The 9,044-nt window shown below is 34.4% G+C and overlaps 1 protein-coding gene across 2 annotated transcripts in view; it reads left to right on the top strand.

The window, feature by feature from the left end:
- Positions 1–8,631, top strand: part of LOC127979658 (RNA polymerase II subunit A C-terminal domain phosphatase) — a 97,272-nt gene extending 88,641 nt beyond the window's left edge. For both annotated transcript variants that reach the window (XM_052585248.1, XM_052585249.1), the window contains one exon: positions 6,916–8,631. In XM_052585248.1, coding sequence (XP_052441208.1) covers positions 6,916–7,066 — 151 coding nt within the window. In that variant the 3' untranslated portion in view covers positions 7,067–8,631. The remainder of the gene's footprint in view (positions 1–6,915) is intronic.
- The last annotated feature ends 413 nt before the right edge of the window (positions 8,632–9,044 follow it).

The raw sequence follows: 9,044 nt of genomic DNA on the forward strand, positions 1-9,044 counted from the left end.
GCATAATTACACTGCCACGTTATAGGTTTATTATAATGTGTCTGGACTATATTTGTGCGAGCATGAAGTGAAATTATGCGTAGGCTTCTCAGCAACAAGAGAATAGTTAAAAACTATTAAATCTGTTATTTAAAAAGTGTTATTTTACATTTTAAAGCAGCCTAATTTACAGTAATGTATATAATAATTTTACTACGTTTTTTTTTATTATTTAATTGTGTGTTTTGGCTATCAGTGTAGTTTTGAGGTACAAATTGATTTTAATTTGTGAATATTTTTCATTTTTATTTAGTTTTGGTTTAGTTTTCATTTCTTCTAATATTACAAAGTGCATTAAATAAGAAAAAAGAAAGAAAATTCAAAGCTAAACTCAAACCAATAAACCTTTGCAAGATTTGCAAAAATTTCCAAATGTATTCTCTTGTGTTTTGAGTGTTATAATTTGGTTCTTTCTTTTTTTTGTGTAGTTAATGTATTTATTTTTGTAGCCTTGACGAGGAGCTCCTATGTGTAATTTCTACCTCAGTTTTATTCCTAACTTCATATTATTCTTTACTCTCTGAGTTAAATCTGATTTCAGATGTTCTCATATGAAATATCACATAAAGAAAGGGCGATGGTGGCGGTGTGAATAACAGCGCTGTGCTTTGGTCTGTGCTTTGACTGAAGATGTAAGACTGTGGTGTTACGAATCAATGTTAAACTAGCGATGCTCAAAGAGCTTCCCAAACCTTGAGAGACAAGCTTCCTGTTTGTATTTCTTCTAATTACATGGACACAAGCAGAAATGACGTGACCACGACACCGAGTCCCATTTCCCCTGTTTCTCAGTCCATAAATATCAAACACATGGTCTGCTCCATTGTCAGGTTGACTTTCTTTCCTAATGTTTTCCATTTTCTGTCCTTCCTTTGCTTTTATCTTTTATTCATGTAGTCGGGCTGGTTCTTTATCAGCAGGTGGTAGTGGATTCATCATGACACTAAATGTGAGACACACACTGTCCAGTGATCAAAGCAGCTGTCTGTACTGTCAGCACATCTAATGACAGCTGGCGCTTATTTAGTTCTGCCGGAGCATTATTATGTCTACAAAACTTGCTTACAAGGTAGTTGTGTGTGTTTGTCAGATGATTGACTGGCTTTCATGTATGTGAAGCTACTGCAGGGTCATTAATGGAATTGTGCATCCGCAAATGAAAATGTATTCAGTCTTTCCAAACCTGTATTCATTTCTTTCTAGCATGAAACACAAAAGCGCCATAAAAAGTAGCATAAATGTTTCTCTCTGATTTGTGCTCTTTATTTCAAGTCTTCTGATGTCAAGTCATGGCTTTGTGTGACAGACAGACTGAAGTTGAAAGCAAAAGAATGAATAATTACTTGGATTTCAGTCTGTTCCTCACAAAAAGGTATCATATGACTTCAGAAGATGTAATGCACACACACACATACAGTATTGTTCAAAATAATAGCAGTACAATGTGACTAACCAGAATAATCAAGGTTTTTCGTATATTTTTTTATTGCTACGTGGCAAACAAGTTACCAGTAGGTTCAGTAGATTCTCAGAAAACAAATGAGACCCAGCATTCATGATATGCACGCTCTTAAGGCTGTGCAATTGGGCAATTAGTTGAATTAGTTGAAAGGGGTGTGTTCAAAAAAATAGCAGTGTGGCATTCAATCACTGAGGTCATCAATTTTGTGAAGAAACAGGTGTGAATCAGGTGGCCCCTATTTAAGGATGAAGCCAACACTTGTTGAACATGCATTTGAAAGCTGAGGAAAATGGGTCGTTCAAGACATTGTTCAGAAGAACAGCGTACTTTGATTAAAAAGTTGATTAGAGAGGGGAAAACCTATAAAGAGGTGCAAAAAATGATAGGCTGTTCAGCTAAAATGATCTCCAATGCCTTAAAATGGAGAGCAAAACCAGAGAGACGTGGAAGAAAACGGAAGACAACCATCAAAATGGATAGAAGAATAACCAGAATGGCAAAGGCTCAGCCAATGATCACCTCCAGGATGATCAAAGACAGTCTGGAGTTACCTGTAAGTACTGTGACAGTTAGAAGACGTCTGTGTGAAGCTAATCTATTTTCAAGAATCCCCCGCAAAGTCCCTCTGTTAAAAAAAAGGCATGTGCAGAAGAGGTTACAATTTGCCAAAGAACACATCAACTGGCCTAAAGAGAAATGGAGGAACATTTTGTGGACTGATGAGAGTAAAATTGTTCTTTTTGGGTCCAAGGGCCACAGGCAGTTTGTGAGACGACCCCCAAACTCTGAATTCAAGCCACAGTACACAGTGAAGACAGTGAAGCATGGAGGTGCAAGCATCATGATATGGGCATGTTTCTCCTACTATGGTGTTGGGCCTATTTATCGCATACCAGGGATCATGGATCAGTTTGCATATGTTAAAATACTTGAAGAGGTCATGTTGCCCTATGCTGAAGAGGACATGCCCTTGAAATGGTTGTTTCAACAAGACAATGACCCAAAACACACTAGTAAACGGGCAAAGTCTTGGTTCCAAACCAACAAAATTAATGTTATGGAGTGGCCAGCCCAATCTCCAGACCTTAATCCAATTGAGAACTTGTGGGGTGATATCAAAAATGCTGTTTCTGAAGCAAAACCAAGAAATGTGAATGAATTGTGGAATGTTGTTAAAGAATCATGGAGTGGAATAACAGCTGAGAGGTGCCACAAGTTGGTTGACTCCATGCCACACAGATGTCAAGCAGTTTTAAAAAACTGTGCTCATACAACTAAATATTAGTTTAGTGATTCACAGGATTGCTAAATCCCAGAAAAAAAAAATGTTTGTACAAAATAGTTTTGAGTTTGTACAGTCAAAGGTAGACACTGCTATTTTTTTGAACACACCCCTTTCAACTAATTGCCCAATTGCACAGCCTTAAGAGCGTGCATATCATGAATGCTGGGTCTTGTTTGTTTTCTGAAAATCTACTGAACCTACTGGTAACTTGTTTGCCACGTAGCAATAAAAAATATACTAAAAACCTTGATTATTCTGGTTAGTCACATTGTACTGCTATTATTTTGAACAATACTGTATATATATATATATATATATATATATATATATATATATATTTATATATTTATATATTTATTTATATATATATTTATTTATTTATTTTCTAACGTTTAGGGTCTATAAGCTCATCTCGCATATTAACTTGATCACAAATTCAGTAAAAACTGTTATTTTGTTAAATAATTTTACTATTTAGTAATATTACTAAATATTATTTCAAATAACGGTTTTCTTTCTGAATATATGTTAAAACGTAATTAATTCCTGTGATGCAGCGCTGTATTTTCAGCAGCATTACCTCAGTCTTCAGTGTCACATGATCCTTCAGAAATCAGTATAATATGCTGATCAAGATACATTGGGATGATTATTAGTAATGAAAACAGTTGTGCTGCTTATAATTTTTTCATCCGTGAAGAATGGAAATTTCAAAAGAACAGCATTTTCTGAAATATAAATTCTTTGTATCATTATAAATGTCTTTGCCATCATATTTGATCAATTGAATGCATCGTTGCTGCTAAATAAAGGAATTCATTTATTTTACTTACTGACCCCAAACTTTTTAATGGTAGTGCATGTTCTTCTATGCAGAGCAGTGACTGATGGGCTTAACCTTTTAATTAATTAGCATTAAAATGAATTTCTTGCCCTATCGGTAGGGCATCAGATCTGAAATGAATCCTCTGTTTAGGTTTCTTTGTTTATTCATCCACAGCGGCTGTGAGCAGGACAGTGTGTTGCATCATCTTACTGTCAGAAGCACAGATTTATGAGAAAAGATGTGCTCTCTCTTCAGTGCACCATCCATATTTTCTTTCGTAAGTCTGTTTTGTGAAAGAGAGGTATCAGAAGTGCATTTCTGCTTTGTTTTAATTTTGTGTAGTTAGTGGTCTCCTTCATTGAATCCTTCATCTAATCCATCCATCAATAGCACCTTCTTGCTAACTTCGTTACAGTGCTTTAGTATTTTTTGGCAGTATGTGTACTTTACTTCAGTTTTTATATTTCAGCCAATTTTCACTTTTACTCCACTGCATTTCCTAATTAGGGCCCGAGCACCGTAAATGTATTTTTACCCCGATAAATTTCCCCTAACTATATTCGTTACTTACTGCAAAAGAGTCAGAAGAACATAGACTGCAGGAAAGCAGGTTTGACGACTCAATGGTCTGGCGTTTGCAAGTTAGACTCCTAAAAAACACCTATGCTCCTGTACAAACAAGTCTGCGCCGCGCAAAACCGCGGATGATTTCATTTCCCCCTCAAGTCGAGTCTTCGGTGTGCAATACAGCATCGTCTGTGATAATATGGCAAGTGTTGTAATGATGCAATCTGACCTTATCAAGTAGGCGATATCACCAAATCATATACAGAGTGCACGCACATTCATTTATTAGTCTATTAAAACTCAATATTCCAGGTATTTTAAATTGTAGACGGCAAAAAACCTTCTTAAATCTTAAAATCTTCTGTATGCATTTTATATTTATATAATTAAACGTAGGCCTATTTAACTTAAACTTAAACTAAATTTAAACTTAATCACACAAAGAGTACTGTTTTTCTGCAGATGCATGAACACATTAAATAATCATGATGTACAAGTTCAGTAAAGCAATAAGTGACTTACCTACTGTAGCCTGATAAACCCCTTCTCAAAGACTTACTGTTTGTCCATTTTATTTGGGTAACACACATATTCTGAATTCCTTCGTCAAAATTCAAATGAGCCATTTTAATCTAGATTAATTTCAAGATCACAGTGAGATTAATCTAGATAAAAAAAAAATGAATCTATGCCCACCACTAATATATATATATATATATATATATATATATATATATATATATATATATATATATATATATATATATATATATATATATATATAATTAAAAATTAAATGTATGCATTTAGCAGACGCTTCTATCCAAAGTGACTTACAGTGCATTCAGGCTATCAATTTTTACATATCATGTGTTCCCGGGGAATCGAACCCCCAACCTAGAGCGCAGTGCTCTACCAGTTGAGCTACAGGAACATGTGTGTGTGTGTGTGTGTGTGTGTGTGTGTATATATATATATATATATATATATATATATATATATATATATATATATATATATATATATATATATATAATATGTACATATATATGTACATATATGCTTCTTTTCCATTTTGCATTTACTCTTACTTTTACTTTCAAATAATTAAGTACATTTAAGATTTAAAAAATACTTTTCGTACTTAAGTACTATAAATATCACATACTTTAAGACTCAAATAACATTACTCAAGTAATATTCTAAACGGTGACTTCAACTACTACCAAAGTAACTTTCTGGTAAGATAATCTGTACTTTTACTTGGGTGTGACTTTCAGGTACTTTCTACACCACTGCAATAATCTTTGTTTTACAACGACTACAAGTAATGTGTAACAAGGACACTAACATACCATTAAGGGGACGCTTATTTTAAAGGTTACTTGTCTGTTAATGTTATGATAGATGATAGTTAATTGAACATTTGCTTGTTCTCACCCCAAGGAACATGACATTTGTTGGTAGCACTTTATAATAACTGCATGCTATTAATCATTAGTTAAGCATTAGGAAACAGTTAATCATTTATAAAGCATTAATAAACATTTATAAGCAGTTTATAAATACAGATATAAATGCTTTATACCTGATTTAAAAGCATATCTATAATGTGTTTAATAATTGTGTTTTCATACTTTATTAATGATCAATTTAAAATTTCTAAATTAAGTATAGCATTATTTACACACCAGTTATTAAGGAGTTGTCAGTGGTTCATAAGATCACTTAGAAATTGTAAGTAAAAGATTAATAAATTATTTAAATGTGCATTCATACATCTTTTTATTCAGACATATAGTTACTTATAGTGTTAATATATGGTTTATTAACATGTATTTCTACTGTAATTCAGGGTTAATTCAGGTAGTTATGAAACATATGTAGTTGTTAGTTAACTATTTTTGTGAGCTAATTTAAAGTGAGGACTATTTATGCCTTGTAAAGCTTTTACAAATGAGATTTAAAGGCTGTTAATATTTATATGTTCTGTATCAATGTGTTGTGTTTGTTTCCGTTTTTTGTTTAGAAGATAACTGAGCCTTTAAATATCATTTATAAATGCTTTACAAGGCATAACTAGTCCTCACTTTAGATGAGCTCACATAAATAGTTAACTGACCACTACTAAATGCTTTATAACTACCTGAATTTACTACATTTCTTGTGATCTTATGAATCACTGGCAACTCCTAAATAACTGGTTTGTAAATAATGCTATACTTCATAGAGAAAGGATAAATTGATCATGAATAAAGTATGAAAATACAATTATTAAACACATTATAGATATGCTTTTAAATCAAGAATAAAGCATTTATATCTGTTTTTATAACCTGCTTATTACTGTCTATTAATGCTTTATAAATTATGAATTATCTGTTTACTAATGCTTAATTAATGATTAATAGTGTGCAGTTATTATAAAGTGTTACTGATTTGTTCTTTTATTGCTCTTAAGCAAGCAGAGTTTGTTCCTGTGATCAGAGAGTGCCAACAAAGTTAGGATGGCATTTTTTGTTTTGTGGTGCTTCAGGCACCTGGCACCAATCCCCTCCGCTGGTGCCTGTCAGACACTGGTGGAGATGCAAATCATGACCGAGTGCTGCAACCAATCACTGTCAACAACACTCAACACTGTCATACATAACCCTGGCAACCAGACCGCTTTGAACCAATGAGCTTTTCTCTCCAAACGAGCATCACTGACCGACGCCTCTGTGTTTCTATCTTTAGGGGCCACAAAAGAAAACTGGAGGAGGCCAGAGAAGATAACAACGACGATGATGATGGTGGCTCCAGTAAAGACTCCAATGAGGAGGGCAGCAGCTCAGAGGCTGACGAGATGGCTGCTGCACTGGAGGCGGAGCTAAATGATTTCATGTGATCTGATTGGACGGCGATGCATATGAACTATTCTGTTCTCATAAGGTACCAGAGATGAAACATGCGATTGTGTCGCTGTTATACAGCGCAACTAAATGTGTGTGTGTGTGTGCGCACGTGTGTGAGAATAAAACAAAGGGGTTTACAAAGTAGATAGATATGTACAGATAGAGTTTTAGTAGGATAAGTCCAACACAAAGTCATTTTATTGTGAATTTACTTAGAGTACATAGACACTTAGAGCAGTGTGGGAAGTAGAGCTTCTGTGTCTGATGTTTTACTTAGTTTCTGTTCCAAAATTAATTTTTATATAAATGTACATGAAATATTTCAACTAATTGGTAAGAATGCCAAAGACTCTGAAGAGCTCTGCTCATGGACCCCTCAGGAGACTTTTGGAGGGGTTTATGGTCCTCACCAGCAGTCAAAATCAGACATCCGAATGTGTCCATAGTCGTCTCTTTCCTTTGGTTTTGTGTGGTGCCCCTGTGTGTGACTGACACTGTGCTGCACCAATCCCAGAAAACCAGCACCTCTAGACACGCCCACAGCCACTATTAACAGAAGAAACTGCTACGTGAAGAACTGATAAGAATGTGAAATGTACAATCAGTAATACACCTGCAACAGACGTTTAAATCACACCATTATGATTATGGTTTGCAGCTGATTTATCACAATACAGAAGGAGTAGTTCGCAAAAAGACTTGTAAAGTTCTGTCATCATTTACTCACTCCCTGCAAACCAAGAAACATATAATGCAATGTGAAGTCGAATGTCTGAGCTGCCACAGTCCAAATTTAACACCTTGAAAGTGATCCATATGACTTCTGAAAAAGCTTCATGTTTTAATATTCATTATGGCTTTTTAGAGCTTGGTGAAGTGAAAGATTATCAGTTTGCTCCTCACACAATGATATCATATTGCGTCTAAATGTGCTTATAAATCAAATGGGCCACTTTTAATGCCTTTGTTCATCTTGTAGTTTGATATTATAAATCCAGTTTTTGTTGTAGTCAAAAGAGCTGCTCAGACACTCTGTCTTCATTAGCGTTTCGCAAAAGAAAGAAAAATACCATTTGGAACAGCATGTGCTAGTAAATGATAACAGACTTGGATACATCTTAGATACTCCTAAAATGACATTTAAATGCTATCAGCATACAGATATCGTCGTCATCATTTGGCCTCAGGTGCTGATAGTGAACACTGTGGCAGCATTAAACCGGGTGTTTGGTTGGCTCTCACGCCACCCTGAACCATCACTGTACACACTGATCAGATCTGGGTCTGTGTGCATCGAAACTGCATGTCTGAGACCAGTTTCGTGAATTCACTGGTTGGAGATGGTATTCTTGTGCTGAGCTGCTTGAACAATGAGACGTCTAGATCTAACTCAGTTTCTAAGAGGTTTGTGCACCTCATCTGTCGTGTTTTTGACTGATGGATTTTCTTTCACTTTCATTGTGGTGTTGTTTTCAACGATGCAAAGTATTTGTATATTCTATTTTGTACTTGGAAAAGAAAATACCTTTCATTTAATAAAGATTTGTTTTATAAACCAGTGCTTGTTTTTTATTATTATTGTTGAATTCAATGTATTGTGTTAAAATAAAAAAATCTATAGCACAGATTATATCAATGCTATAAAGTTAAGAAAAAAAAAAACCTTGAAGCAGACATGCAGCTTCAATATACTCAACATATAAAAAAAAAAAAATACTGTAACGTGCATTTAAGTTCATTAATCTTGCATTTTAAGATCATCATGAACATTACTGTACACAATAGAGATGTAGAACAGAGGTTTCTAAATTCTGTATCAATTTGTTGAGGAAACTGAAAAGCTTATATGTTGTTACTATGTTTGTACACTAACTGATTTAGCATATACTTACTGAAACAGAAGAAGCGTAATCAAAACACTAATCACCATGTCTACATGGAGCTAAAACATGAGTTGATTCTGAATAACCC

This window comes from Carassius gibelio, chromosome B19, assembly GCF_023724105.1.
Source record: "Carassius gibelio isolate Cgi1373 ecotype wild population from Czech Republic chromosome B19, carGib1.2-hapl.c, whole genome shotgun sequence".
In the NCBI taxonomy this organism is placed as follows: domain Eukaryota; kingdom Metazoa; phylum Chordata; class Actinopteri; order Cypriniformes; family Cyprinidae; genus Carassius; species Carassius gibelio.